At 41.0% G+C, this 15,613-nt stretch overlaps 1 protein-coding gene across 7 annotated transcripts in view; it reads left to right on the plus strand.

Moving 5' to 3' along the window:
* Window positions 1-883: 883 nt before the first annotated feature.
* The window catches only part of NEK7 (NIMA related kinase 7), a 90,036-nt gene continuing 75,306 nt past the window's right edge, over window positions 884-15,613 (plus strand). For 2 of the 7 annotated variants that reach the window (XR_011739753.1, XM_071810316.1), the window contains exons 1-2: window positions 884-1,102; window positions 13,237-13,321. Coding sequence is in view for 5 of the 7 variants with exons in the window: in XM_071810316.1 (XP_071666417.1) it covers window positions 13,265-13,321 (57 nt within the window). In the remaining 2 variants the exon portion in view is untranslated. Of the gene's footprint in view, window positions 1,103-1,424; window positions 1,563-1,596; window positions 1,867-1,898; window positions 2,015-13,236; window positions 13,322-15,613 lie in introns of those variants that run through there. The other 5 variants (XR_011739752.1, XM_065842164.2, XM_071810319.1 and 2 more) reach the window with 4 other exon arrangements.

A 15,613-nucleotide genomic window follows, 5' to 3' on the forward strand; every position in this document is an offset into this window, starting at 1 on the left:
ATCCATAACCTTACAGGGGAAATTGTGATCAGCTTTCATAGTTTTTGCCTATTGCTGGTTAAGATCTCTGTTCTATGACGTTAACTGCTTTTCCTTATCCTGAAGCAGGCTAAACTTTCAGGAACCTGAAAAATAATATTGTTATGGAATTTAGTATTTTTAATCTACTTAAACCCAGTGCTGTTGTAAAAGTAAAAGCTGATGGGGCAGGACTCAGTAAGAGTCTAGTCTTTTTTGTTCCTGTCATTTTTATTTCTTCAAGTATAGCAAAAAGGAGTTTGAGTCATTTTCAGCTAATATACTCAGTCAATACCTAATGTCTTGTCGACTGCGTATCACAATTTATATACAAAATGGAAAGCATGTTGTTTGACACTCAGTTTTCCAGAGCAGTCTGGGCCAAAGTTTTAGACCCATGCTGTTCGCTGAACTGCAGAAGAACTGGTCCCTAGTTTCCAGAGGCCTGAGTTGTTACTTCTCCTGCTCCCACGTACCCCTGGTTTTGCCAGGGGAGCGCTTCGCTTTCCGTAATTGCTGCATTACTGCAGTGCCAGCGCAGACCAAGGCTCCACTGTGGCTGGCAGCGTAAACATACATCGGACGAACAGTGCCTGTCTCAAAACATCTACCAGCCAAGTCATTTTCACACGGGCTGCAAACTTCCCCCGCCCGCTGCCCCTCCGCGCTGGTTCCCAACCGAGTCCCGGCTGCTCTGGGCGGCCCGGGCCCGGCAGCCCCGGTCACGGCGCGGCGGGGTCCCGGCTGCCCAGCGCCGCGCGGAAGCTTCCCGCTGCCCGGCAGGCAACACCGTGCGGCGGAGCCGCCGGCAGACCCCAAGCCTCCGGCCGGGAGAGGAGCGGCGGTGCGAGGCGGAGCCCGGCGGCCGCCCCGCCTCTCTCCTCGGGGATGCCGGGATGTTTACAGGCCCGGCCGGAGCCGCAGGGGGCGGAGAGGAGGTCGGGGCCGCTGCGGATGCCCGAGCCGCCCGCCAGGAGCCCCGCTAGGCACTCACGGCCAGGTCCGGCCCGGGCCTGAGAAGCCGGGGAGAAGAGGAGGCCGGTTCCGGGCCCCCGCGCCAGGAGTGGCAGAGCCAGGCTTCCCGGTGAGCGGGGGCGCGGCGGAGCCGCCGCACGGGCGGCGTGGGAGTGGGGCCGTGGCGGGGGTCCCAGCGGCCGCGCCCGCTCTCCGGGAGGCGCTCCCAGCGCTGCGCGGGCGGCTGCCGGGGGTCCCACCTCCTGCCATTGGTCGCCGGGGCTCTCGCTCGCGGTGCTATTGGCCACGGCAGCTGCCGCTCCTCCCGGCGCAGGGGGCGGGAGCGCGGCGGGTCTGCGAGCGCAGAAACTTTTTGCGCCGCGCGAGGGGGCGGGCTGGCCGCGCGCCGGCTCGCGCGGGGGTCTCGCACCTGCCCCCGCCCCGCGGCGCAGACGGGCGCTGCCGTGGCTCTGGGGAGCGGCCCCTGGCCCAGCGCCGGGTTAAACCGCGAGAGGAGCCCGCTCCGTCATGTTTCCCGTCGTTTCTAGTTGGTTTTCTCCAGGCTTCGCTGCCCGCCTCGCACCTGGGAGGTCGGTGTCTGGCGGATGCTCCCCGGGGGAGGCAGCCCCGTCTGGGCGGTGTCGCTGCGCACTGAGTAAAACTAGCGGCGTCACCGGGAGCCCCGGGCAGCGTGTCTGGAGAGCCCCGGCCCGGGCGGGAGCAACCGCGGCCCCGGCCCTGCAGCGCCCGGCGGTCAGGGCCACTGTGGCGTGTGCCGGCGTTTCCTCCTCCCGTTCTCTCCAGCCTCCCGGGGCTCCGGGTCCGCCGCCCCTCACGCCCGGTGCGGCTGAGGCCTAGCGGGAGTGCGGCAGGGAGACATCCTCCAGCTGCCAGGTTTGCTGCTTCTTCCCCTTCCTGGCCGTGCTTCTGAGTATCATCTGATCTCGGCTATACTGGTACTGGCCCTCAGTTCCAGTTTGTGTCCGTGCGAACTGTAGCTGCTTGGATTTAGGATTCAGAAGTTCAGAATATTGTTCTTTGGGTAGGATATGATTTGTTTTCTTCCGCATTTTGTGAGGAACATTGCTGCTTGAATGGTAAAACTACTTGGGATGTTAAACCTACTTCTGATAAAAGATGCTGAGATGTGTGTGCATTAAATCACACAAAGATTTGATCCTAGATTTTGTAAAAAACTTGTTTCTTATTTTTTTCTGCTGCTTACACCAACTGAACGTTAAACTTTTGTCACCATTGCACTGATAACACTGTTTTCATGGATTGCAATGGCAGCCTCGCTTCTCAGGAAAGGTCACCATACATAGTAATTTTACTGAATGTACTGGGTATATTTTTTGTAAAAAGTTTTATCACAAGCTTGAGATGCAGAAATTAACAGTGAATGTTATATTAATCTGTAAGGTAGATACTTTGGATAATTAGATGTCAAGTGGATGTTTGCAGCTCCACTAAATCAGGAAGAATGAAGTATAAAAATATTTTACTTCCAAGGCTAACTGGGAGACAGTTCAGTGTTGCAGCGCTGTGGAAATGTCTGTATTTGAAATTTTGGACTCGGGCTATCTTGAGAGAGATAAAATGAAGTAGAAAGCAGTCATTAGCTCATGGGCCATGAAAACCTTAGGCAGAGGAAGGTAGAACTGTTTTGAGTTGTGGAAAGAGGGAAACTTACAAGCAACATCCAGCAGCTTTGAAGGAAGAACTTGAAGACCTTCAGGGGGGTGTGTGTGTATGTTTGTTTGGGGTTTTTTCTTTTTTTTTAATACTGGAGGAAAGACTATATGAAGAACACCTGTTTGTTAATTTCAAAACATGAAGACGTTATATTAATAAATATCTGATGTTTGGGTAGTTGACTTCTTAAAGCACACTTAGAGATTTTCACAGTAAGGGTAGAGATATTGCCTCTATCACAGATATCTTGTATTTAACATACCAGTTAGTCATTGGAGTGAAAAAAATTGAGAACAAATCAAGGCATTCTAGCCAAATAATAATCATTTTTTTGGTTGACTTGTCACACTGTCTTCCAAAGCCTACAAGAATTAGACAAGTAGAATCTCATCCCCACCATAGAAACTTGTTTTCAAAGAAGAAAAAAAACCCTAACATTTTAGATTTCATCTGAAAGCCTGTGAGTGCATGAGAAACTCAAATGACAAACAAGAAGTCAGTTGCTCGTTTTGCTGTGTCCTGTGGTATCTTCTGAATTGTAAGACAGAGCCATATAGCCCACCTATACCTTCCTATACTTTTTAGCAGAGTTGAGCTCAGTTGCACAAAACACAGCCAGTCCATTATCTTACCAAATTGTCTCTGTGCACAAATACAATTTGTTCATGCATGGAAAAAAACCCCTGTGTTTAATAAACTTCATACAATATCCTGCATTTACACTAGCCCTATGTTCAGTTGTATCGCCATTGATGCCTTGTTGCCTTCTGGGGTTTGACGTTGTTCCAAACATCTGTGCTGCATGGATGAGTTCACGTTACCTTGGAAAGTGTCCTGGGAAAAGTCCAACTACAATAACTTCTTCTCTGCCTCCAAGGGATTTTTTTTTTTATTATCTGGGGCTTATAGAAAAATCCGTTCTGATTCCTGAGGAGCAGTGCTTAGGAATGATGTGGAGTGGAGGGGATTAGCTTGTGCAGGTTAATACTATGGATGGTCCTAACTGACTAATTTCCAAAATATTTGTTCAGTTTAGCGATGTTCCATGTGCTTTGCAATAGAGATGAAAATAACCGACCAAAATACCAAAGTGGTGATAAAAGCAGTCTTTAGAGCACTGGTTTACTCTGTTTGTCCCTCTTTGACCCCCTGGCCATGTGGGAAGGAACTCAGCCCTAGCGTGAAATACCACATCACTACCTGTTTTCTTTTTAGTAAGTATTAAAAGGATTCTTCCCAACAGGTTAGTTTAAAAAGCTGAAGAGAAGCAATGCTATTAAAATGAGTTGCTTCGCTGGTGAGGATAATCCTATGCATTTGTCTCTGGCATGTGAAACATAGCTGTGACTCAGTCATGATTTTTGTAGCTAGAAAATATGCAGTATATTTCAAGTGCCATTTTTCCCTGTTGGTTAAACAGAACACATGCTTAGGTAAGGCAATTAGTTATGAGTTTTTAAACTAGGCATTACAAAGAAGAATTTGTAAAAAATTGCTATGAACAAGCATGTTAAAAACTGGTTGCACGTAATTAATCTTGTGATATTAATGACTTCTTGCTGTTGATTATGGGTGACAAAGTAAATAGACTATTTGCATCATCTGGCATTCAGGCCTCTTTGCTTTAATCTGCTTGGAATGATTTATAACAAAGTTATTGCTGTCTGTTGGACCGGATTAATTGCTTTAAAATATCATAAAAGTAATGTAAAGCTTGCAGATTAGATCCTTGATTAAATCTTTGGGAGAGGTTTGTTTGAGTTAGGTGCTGCAAAGTGTTGATGAGCCAGTCTTCAGTTCATTTTAATCTTCTGTTGTCAGTGTATAAAGTACATAATTATTGATTCCTTGAAAGCTGTAACGCAAAAATATCACAGGTGAACTTAAAATTAATTCTAAATAAAAACTTGTGGGAAAATGTGTAGCATTCTGTCCTGTAGAGGCCTTTCTTCTGTACCCTTTTCATCCTCATCTGAGAGCAGATCCAAAAAAGGAGTTGTCTTTGCAGCAGTGAACTTCTAGTACTTGTCCTGACTGAAATTTGGAACTGTGTGTTAGGTCTGTGAGCTGCTTGTGAAGTTCATGGAGATAAGTAGGACTCCAGAAGAGGAGCAGCAAGCAGCCTGCAAGCAGATGACTAGATATACAGCTGCTCATTGAGAATACTCCAAAGCCAGGAGTGGATATTGCATGTTTCAGCCAGTGGCAGTTTAATGTAAAACACAGAAAGATCTGTGAACTTGAGTGCTGGCCAGCTTCTGGAGTGAGTGTGCTGGCTGCTTTGCTCCTGGACCCAGGGATCCTGGATTACTTGCCACTGTCATGTGTGGTTTCAGGATTCAAAGGTAGTGTTAGAGAATCGTAGAAAGCCTGTTAAATATGACTGGCATTTCTTTTCTGATTCTGCATAGTGCTTCATTAATTTTGCAATCTTTGAGGTAGCATAGATTTTAAAATATATACTACAGATTTTTTTTTTTTTCAGCTTGCAAATGTACACATAAACCTACAGTGTGATATCACAGTGTTTTTTCTTACACTGGTTTCTGAGATATTTAGACATTTCTTTGAGGATTAGGTGGAATTTATTGTTAAATGTGTTCTAACTTCACCTATGGCAATGTGGATGTTATCAGCCATGGTTGTAGCGCAGTTGTATGTAGCCTGTTTTCCAAACTGGGTGTTTTTCCTCCTGTGCCTAGCAATAATGGGCTTACCTGACAATGCTTCCAGCCTTTTGATTTATCCTGCATCTTTTTAAACCCATATGTGAAGCTCAGCTGTTTGCACTTTCAGTACATCTCTTCAGCATCTCCTTATGAATAATTTATATGTGCATTTAAAACCATCCCTTCATTAGGGAAAGGTCTCCTCTTTTCCCTCTCTGTGTACTGAGCTCTTGAGGTTTTGGGGTTGTAAGGGTTTCCAAACCATGTCTTATCTTCCTTTCCCTGAAAAATCTTTGCACTTTTTTTGCAATTTGGCTTGTTACCCTGGTTTATTCTCTTTCCGTTTATTTTGTTTCCTATTTCTGCGTACCCTGTGCAGGATTTTGCTGACAAAACTCTCGGCTTGGTGTTGAATAAATGTTCACTCCATGCTGGCTCTTACCTTCCTGCCATAGGTATTTTGAATTTAAGTACTTGTTGGCATCTCTACCCGAAGGTGAAGTAAGATGAAATGTGGTGAGCTCTTGTACTAGTGTGCTGTTGCCAGAGTGGAGATATTCTGTTTCTTCCACAAATCCTTCCTATGTATTCCATCTTTGAACTTCTGAATGCCAGAGAAAAATTAAGTAGTTGTAGACTTCCATGTGCATTGATTTAGTTGACTGCTTGCAGAATGTATACCTAGATACATTAGGGAATTAAATCAGCTCAGCAAAAGGTCCAAAGTGTTCAAGATTGCTACACAGGATCATGTGGCAGAGAAGGGAGAGAATGCAAGATCTTTGGTGCTACTGAGCTATTAGATTGGCTTGTACAATTTCACGTTAGAGATGTAATTTGACGGTAGGTTTCACTGATCTAAGTCAGGACAGCTCTGCCCTCAGCTATGTCTTTGCCTCTGTCTTTTGCTATCACATTGTGTCCTTGTCTCTGCAATGGAATGATTCAGGGAACTGAATTAGAAAAAAAGTCGCTTGTTGTCAGGGTTTGTCTTGAGCTCACTTCAGTTACCTTCCCAGGAATCAGGGTAGCCATGGGAACACTGCTGGGAAGAAGAGGATGTGGAAGGCATGGGTGAAGGCAGGGGAAGCAGCAGCATCAAGTAATTGGTTCACACAGTCCTAAACCCACATCCTAACAGAGCATTATCTGGGCTAAGGATTTGCTTTGTTGATAGTGCTTTGGTTAGATACCATACATGGATTGTGATCATTTCACAGTGTAAAGTTTTGCAGGGAATTAAAGGTATCCTTTATAACTGGCTACTCAGTATGAAGAAGTATAGTTATCAAATTTCTTTGCAGGTGAACACAAGTTAAATGTAGAAGCCTGTTGCCTGAGCAGTTTCATTTCCTGGTAGTTCTTCAGTTCCTATGCAATAACTAACAGTTCAAAAAAGGGCAAGTCAGTGCACGTACAACCCTTTGGGAGCACCTTTCAAGATAAGCAATCTATTGGAGTGACATGATTGAAATGGAGAGGGAGAAGTAAACAAAATATAACTTCTTAAATTGTGCAAATGAATGGAGAGGAAGGAGAGCGGACTTGTGAAGCAGGAGAGCTTGGACTTTCATCTTCTAGTCAGACAGCACTGACAGAAAGAAACCCTTAGTAGGTGGGGAATGATGGTGACTGGCTTTTCAGGGTTGGAATGAAAATACACCTGATAAATTGGAATGGATGGATGAGAAAATGGCATATTGGCTCTTACTGTATTCACTTACAAGTAAAATTTACTTATCAAAAAGTATGGTTACTTCTTTTCTTGCTAAAACCAACTCCTAACCCAGCTTAACTATCTGTGTGGTTTTTGGCTGCTTTGACTGGACTACCTATGCATAGGGAATTTGGACATAAGTTTGTGGAGAAATTCAATATTAGTTATTTCCACATAGGTAGATGGTAGTTACTTTTAGATTAACAAGTGCTGAGAATTTGTGTTGTCCACATTCAAGGTTGTCCATACAGAGGGGAGGAGTGTCCTGCCATCCCACAGGAAATATTTATCTGGTAGTATATAAAAAAAAAATAAAGGCTTCTAGAAGCTGTTTATAAAATTAAAACTATTCCTACTTCTGGACATACATTTATATTAAATGAATTTCAGTGCTTTAGAAGTTACAAATACAACTTTGATGCAGATGCTTCTGCAGAGAATTCTACAAATTAATACGTATTTTTCACATGTTAGAAGACACTTTTTTTGACAATATGAAGCAAATATTTCATTTCTGCCACTGTCAGCTAAGTGTTCTGTGTATATACACATGTAGCTACATATGCATAATCTAAATATGCATAGATGTGTATATATCTGTGTGCATATTTATATATTATTATGCATAGACACATGTATATATGTGTGCGCATGCTTATATATTATTATGCATATACATAATGTGTGTATATGTGTGTATACTAATCGGGATAAATGACAGATTGTACTGTGATAATGTTTAACTTGATCTTCCAGTTTTCATTTTGCTTCACCTCTTGCCAATTAAGGTGTTGGTTGTCTTGGCAGAGTTCAGTTGTGTCAACTTAAATGCATTTTGCTTTATTAATGTATGTATCTAACATAGCTTTTCACTGAGTGAGAAAAACAAACTAGTGTGTTAATTGTTTGATATATATAAAATACTTGGTATATATATATGTATATATATATATATATATAAAATACTTGGTTCACTTGTATAAGTGAGAGGTTAATCAGCAACATTGCAGTACACTATAAATTAAATAAGTTGCTGTTTTATTGACTATGTTACATTGTGGATTGTATGTTTCTTGTAATTTGTGATTAACAGCAGACCAATAAAAAGTTTAGTATGTTTGAGACATGGACAATCTGGTCTGGGCATGAGCATGACCAGTCACAGATCATAAAGTCTAGTAGAAAGGCATTGACTGGCTATTGTTTTTAAATATTGAAAGCGTTTCAGCATTATTTCACCATTTCTAATACTGTCTTTAAGTGGAGTGTGTAACTTTATGAATTAATGGCATAATAATGTGGAATATTTAACTAGATTTAATTTTATAGTCTATGTTAGTAAGGAATAATTTACTGAAAAGGTGCTGCATATGCTCAGTGCTGTCATTCTTGTTATTTGGATTTTTTTTTTTTCCAGTTAGAATCTCTTGCTACTCCTGTTAAATATGCTCCTATTAAGTAGGAGTTTGGAATGCCAGTGGTATAAAGGCAGATGAATAACTTATTGAAATGTGTTTTAGGACTTAAACTACAACCCACATGAGTTTCATCTTTCCAGTTACAGTCCAGGGTGGGTGGGTGAGAGACCACAACAAAACCAATTTGAAGCAAGAGAGCAGAATTTTAGGTAAACTGCTGAGTGTGTTTTTGTTGTGTTTGTTGGAGATATTCAGATATAGGAAGTGGATAAAGGCTTTGGGCATGTCATGGTTCTGAGAGCTGCTTGTGGCGTCCTGTGTGGGGACTGCTGCTTTTTAAGTATTCCTCAGTCTTTAGGAATGCACTAAAAATATTATCTATGAAACTGAAGTGACTTTCACTCTGTGAGTAAAATGTTTCTATTATGGCATCCAAACATACACATTTCTTCTCTTCAGTGGTTTATGCAGAGCACCAGGAAAAAAAAATACATTTTAATGTTGAAGAATTATGATAGGTTTAGACTTCAGGTTAGTGTGCTTTATCGACATGACTTATGACTTACCATTTCTTTGAAAAACACATAGCCGTGCTGTCATGAAATATAACATGATCAGTAAAGTTGCTGTGCTCAGTTTACAGCTGCCAACATTCTCTGGCTTCATTCAGGACCTTCCCAGAGTGAGTCCTGAGGCCCTGCTTTTAAAATCACTTTGATAATTCATAAACTGCAACCTGCACTCTGGTGCCAGTGTTGGAGGGGTGCTGAAGAGAGTGAGCTGACAAAGTGTGGGCCAGGTTTGACCAGGAGGCCAGTTGGCTCCAAACAGCTGATGTTTTTCCTCGGAAGAGGTAAAGAATGACTGTTACGGCAGTATGTTTTATAAAGCAGTAGGATGCCTGCTTTGTAAGCTGCTTGCATCAAGCTCAAGGGCCAAGCTGTTATAGCTGTGGTAGCAAAGGAAGAAAGGGTCTAAAGTTTGTCTCCTCCCAAAAGGTGTGTGGCTTTCCTCTGGGAGCTGTCGTCACGTCAGAGAGCAGAGCTTGGGCTCCGTGGCATGAAGTGCCGGGATTAACACCCATGTACTGGGATGGGTGATTGTGTGTTACTTTTTGTTTTGGACATTCAGTAAGGCATTTAGAAATCTAATCCCTTGTTTCCAGAGCACATGATTGGTGGTGGTGTGTGATTTGTGTGGTATTTCTTGTTGTTGTGGTTTTTGTGTGTGTGTGTGTGTGTTTGTTTGTTTGCATTGTTTCAACCAGGGTGACTATTTGAATGTTCTACCTAGATTTAAGTTGCACTGTGGGTAGCTGAGAGTCAACACGTGATACAAGCAAATGGGAATATTCCTATAGCCTGTGTTCTTATGTGGCAGCTAGTATTAATATATGTGTGTGGAGGGGGTGTGGTGGTGTGTTTTTACTCTGAACTGAGTATGATCCTTGTCTTTGAATTTAGTTAGTAACAGTAGTTGAAAGATTTTAAATATGGCATTTAAAATATGTGTTAATGCTGAACAATCTAACTTGTTGACACCAAAAAATAAGGAATATGTACGGTGTTAAATGGATAGTTGTTTCTGAAGGGCCTTGGCTCTAAGCTAACTAAAATAATATAATGGTTATAGTAAAAACTAAAAATACCTGCCTTAATTCACAGTGTAATCCAGAAGTAAACATAGTACGTTCTGTACTTTGTGAACAGCAGCTAAATTGACCCTGTGCCCGATCAGCACATTGTGAACCTTGTAACTTTGTGTTTCTCTGTGTTAGCAATTATGTGAAGTAGTTACATCTATGTTCTGCAGAAAAAAAGAAGACTGCGATTTTCAGATTCCCAGCAAAATTGTAGTACTCTGAATATTCTTTGAAGTATATCCTTTTTAAAAAGTATATCTGTGTTGTCTTTGACACTGATTATTGAGTGTGCCCACTTAAGATCCAAAATTAACAAACAGTAGTATATAAAATGTAGCTAATGGAAACCATGTATCGTGGAGACTATTAATGATGTTTTCTACAGGAAAACATTGTCTTTTGTTGTTGTTGTAGAACAGCCATCTGTTAAAGTAGTAACATTATTTCCTGAGTACCTTGAAAAGTATTTCAATGTGAATGGTTTATGGATATTGAGCTATGAAAATAGTGTTTAAAAAGCATGTTTCATGTGGTTAGTCAGTGCATTTAAGCTTTTTCTCCTTAAATACTTTGATGATGTTTGTAAGGACTTAGTTGCAAGACCTAAAGTCACAAGGATTTCAAGTTTTTCCCAGGTATATAATTTTTTTAAATTTTATTTTAAAAATGTGTTTCAGTGGAATGTCAGTGATGAGCTCTGTTTCCCTTTCAGTAGTCCCTCTGCTCTGTTTCACTAGCGGAGTGGTGGGCAGTCTCACCTCTCTTCTAGGAGTTGGCTGGAAATCACTGGGAAAGCTGAGTGCTGATTGGGATGGGAGCTTCTGGTGGGGTGTGGGAATGCACCCTTGCATTTTGGGCTGCTTTGTGTATTTGTGTGATCTTTAGGTGTGTAAGCAAATGTCAAGGAGCCTTGACAGGTGGGTGCTAAGAAGGTGAATAAGGACAGCGAGGCCAGTGCGTTAAGAAAGAAGGTGCTATTCCCAGTTCAGTCAGTTGTGGTTTGATAAGCTGACTTACTGGTGAGGACTTAGCTTCCATCTGCTGTATGTTGGGCTCAGTGCATGGAGTAAATAGTGTCAGTTAAGGGAGTTGCTATGCAGTTGCAGTTTCAAATGAAGAATTGGTCTTGTTGTCTGTATTCCCAGGTACTTCATCCAGCATCCTTTCTGTGTAGTTGGCACCTACTGTTTTGATCAATGAAAAAGACGAAGAATTAAAGCGTGAATAGTTAACCAAAAGTCATCTTATACCTGCAAAGTGTTAGTAACCATAATTGAAGTATAAGATTTAGCATATATGCTTGTGTTCCTACGATTACTATTGTGTACAGGTTGGTCTGAGTCCAAATGACTTGCATCTTCAAAATGATGAAACTAATCTTTGCAAGATAAATGATTCAGAATCTGTCATTGTTCCTATCTTTGCAAGTGATATGGTGAAGGCAAGGAGTCCTTTCCTCCTACATGATCAGTGTGAGAGTGTTTAAAAACATTAGTTGTGTTTGGCACTCGGAAGTCTTGAGTGGTGGTGGTATAGTTGGCTCGCCTCTCACTTCATCTGTTTTCCATGAACCAATGTATATCATAGTGATGGATTTGCAGAAGGAGGTCATCACATTACTTGTTTAAAGAGGTGATAGACATGTCACATTTAAATGTGTTTTGTATTAGCTTTTCAATTTCAAACTAGCAATGACTCTTTGGTATTTTTAGTGTCTTTTCACCATAAATTAGAACTTGAAAACCACCTTTGGAAGAGTAATAATTATTGTCTCAATTTAAAGTTAAAGATGATAAATATTATGCTACTATGTTTTGACCTCTGGAGTTGATTATCAAGGTGAAAGGCATGCCTCACTGTGAAAACAGTCTTCAAGCAGCAGAATCTAATTCTTGCTTATATTGACAAATAGTACAAAAGATTCATTTTGCATCCTTGGCATTTTGTATGATCAAAATGCCAAATTACTCTAAAATGTGGATCTATCATGCAGTCTTCAAAGACAAAAACAAGTTTAAAAAGATGAAAGAACTCACATATATGGAGAGAAAATACTGATCTTTGCCTTTCCTTTGCAAAAGCAACAACAAATCCATAAGTTAGAGATGTTCCATGCTTCCTATGGTAGAACATATTTGTTGCCTCTTTAGTTTGCTTCCTCTTAATATAAAAACAAGCCACAGAGGACAGAGCCACTGGCACTGTTAATGATACGGCTTCTCTACCTTCTACCCTTTCCCCAAATTTAAAAGCAAAAAAGAAAGGGGAGGGGCGAAAGAGACAAATTCCAAAACACTTCCAGTCAGACTCTTCAAAATAGCGCTTCAGAAAATAATAATTGGATTCTTGGCAGTGGTAGAAAGATGTCTACAGCAAGAGATTAGTAGAAGATTCCTTAAGTTTGTCATGCATGTCTCCTCCAGAATTTGCCTTAACTACATAAACCTCTGTGAAAACTGGAGAACTTAGGTGCAGTCTTGTGACAACAGTTTAATTTTCAGTGCTGTTGTGATTTTTTGCCTTGGTGGGAAGTTTTACAGGAGATGTCACAGAACTTGCAAGAATTGTCAGTATTGGTGTCCTAGGGCTGACGCAAAGATGGCCTTGCCACTGGTCTGCATTCTTTGTGTATCTGCTGACTGTTTGCCCCTTTGTCACCCTGCTCATTCTGACAGTCTTAGAAATCTGTGCAAGTCTTTCTCTGCCTCTCACCTCAGTTTGATAACTTTTTTTTTTTTCCTCTGACCTGCCATAAGGTGCTTTTTCTCTTATCTTTGGATTGATTACAGCTAATACTGAGAAAAAAACAACAGAAAATCCCAATCTGTATGCCTGATGCAGGAGTACTAAGGAGAGGAAGGCAAAGCCACGGGGCCCCTTAGTCGCTCTGGAGGATGGCTGTGGTTTGGTGTGACAAATAGCTGATGGTACTAGAATGGCATGGGATGACAGTTTTAAGTGGGGGAGTGAAAGCTTCCTTCCCAAAACAGTGCAGGATTGGAGTAGTTAAATGTTAGTAAACTCAAGCATGCAAATGAGAAAATTCTTCAGTTCCTCTGGTAATGTTCATTGATCATAAATACAGGTTGAGTTACATTGTAATAACTGTATTTATCTTTTCAGGACGTAAGGGACGCTTTGACGTGATAGAATGGATGAACAGTCACAAGGCATGCAGGGGCCTACTGCTCCACAGTTTCAGCCACAGGTACTTCTTTTTTTTTAACAGTTGCTCAAGAGCAGATGCTATAATTTCTTAAACAGAAAAAGAGAGAAATTAGAAAACATTATTTTTTGTGGGGACAAAGAATCTGTAGACAGATAGAATGTATTATGGTGATCTTGAAATTATTTCATAGAAAATAAATAATTTTCATTTTTGCCTCCTACTGCTTTACCAACGTTGAGGGTTTGGAGTTGAAGTGGGAGTAGGAAGCAAAGATGAAAGCAGTTTCCTTGAGAAATGGTGAGCTGTTTAACACTGTATGTTTCAAAATTTTATCAGAATTACCATATTTATTTCAGACTGTTACCTTCAACTTTCTCATCTTACACCTCCTGATGGTGTTACTATATGAATTAGAGCTGTTACCTGTAGAAACCAGGCAAGAGAAATTCCCAGTAACTGTCGTTCTGTTGCAAAAGAACATGCATAATGAATTTAATCTTTGGATATGCGTTGATGGTGTGAAACAAAAGATAAAGATTAGCTGATAAGAGGTAATATTGGGATTCTTCTTTTTGACATTTTTAGGAGGTAGTTCTTTGAAGTGCAAGAGCCTGTAAAGGAATGCCCTAAAAATATTTACTGCAGTGACCATTCAAAAATAAAAGCAGGACAGTTCTTTACAAAGCTGGAACCTAATTTTTAAAATTTTCTTGTTGACAGCATAGGTGATAAGACATTTGTGCCTTTTATTTTACAAAACCTGAGGTGAATTCTAACTTGTGTAACTTAGTGAAGTTACAATAACCAGCTTTCCTTAGCTCCAGTCATTTTAGTATAGCATTGTGATAAAAAAATCTGGATTTAGTAGCATTTATACCAATACTTTTATAACAATGCAAAACAGAAATTTATAGCAATGTATGGAAATGTATAGCAATGCATACAGACATTTTGAGAGAATATGTTTGTAATTTTGAAATGAAAGAATACTTAAAATTCATTTTATGAATACCATAAAGGGTCACCATTATTATTACAGCTTTTTTTTTTTCCTGACTAAAGAGAAAATAGAACAGCTGGTTAAGAACTCTGTATTTCTGAGAAACCTTCCTATGTTTTCTGTATGCTGACTACAAACAGGTGTCATGTTTCCTCATCTGAGTATTTGAATACCTGTTTCTGATTCACAGAATCAACTTTTTGAGGACTGATTGAATTTTAGGAATATTATTCTAAACTAGAAATTTGGTTTCTGAATTTATACTAGTAAAATATGCTTCTAGTATTACAGTTCCAAGTGACACAGCTCATTTACAGGTAACCAATTTCCTCTGCAGTAAGCTAAGAACAACCTGATAGCAATACTGCTGCTGTCAGCTAGACACTTTCTACAAGAGCAGAAACTAGTGTTTATTCTTGCCTTCGCTTGATTGTCAAGCATTTTCATAATCTCAGTTTTTTTTTTTTTTTAAATCAATTACTGTGTAAACTGCACTAAGCATGATTTTTGTTACTTGCTTTTTCTTGAGACAGAAAGTTTTGGGTTTGTGAATCTGAGCTGGACTGGCACCAGAATGTTGACTGTTTTGTATTTCAAGAGATAAAGAGTTAAGGGGAGCAAGCATCTCTGATAGTCATATTGCCAGACTAATACTGAAATAGTCATTCAGTGATGTTCTCATTTTGTTAATCCAGGTTGTTTTTCCTGTGAGCCAGATACATACTTTAATTCTTAAGGATTTCTCTACTAATGGAGTGCACGCTTATGGTAAAAACTAGTAATGAAAATGTTACTAATTGTTGATATACTGAGGAGAAGCAAGAACTAGAATTGAAAGTACAGCAGGTTATGAGCAAGAGGCAAGGTAATGATTTATGAAGAATTGTGTGTTGGGTTTGGTAAACTTTGAATATCTTCTAATTCCCTTGGTCATTGTAGTGTACTCATATGTGCTGATATTTGTAACAAGTTAAATTACTATTAATTGGTGGCCCTTTGCTGGAGTCTCTCCAGTATGCTTATGTATTGATGCCCACAGCTGGACACAGTGCCCCAGGTGTGGCCTCACCAGTGCTGAGTAGAGGGGAAGGATCCCTTGACCTGCTGGTGATGCTGCTCCTAAAGCAGCCCAGGACACCATTTGCCTTATTTGCTGCAAGGCCACGTTGCTGGCTCATGTTCAGCTTGGTGTCCACCGGGACCCTTGGGTCTGGCCTGCAAAGCTATTTTCTAGCAGGTACTGGTGCGCTTCCTTGTGTTGGACTGCATGAAGTTCCTGTCAGCCCATCTGTCTGCCCTGTTGAGGTCCCTCTGGATGGCAGCGTGACCCT

The sequence above is a fragment of the Patagioenas fasciata genome, chromosome 6, assembly GCF_037038585.1.
Source record: "Patagioenas fasciata isolate bPatFas1 chromosome 6, bPatFas1.hap1, whole genome shotgun sequence".
NCBI lineage: Eukaryota > Metazoa > Chordata > Aves > Columbiformes > Columbidae > Patagioenas > Patagioenas fasciata.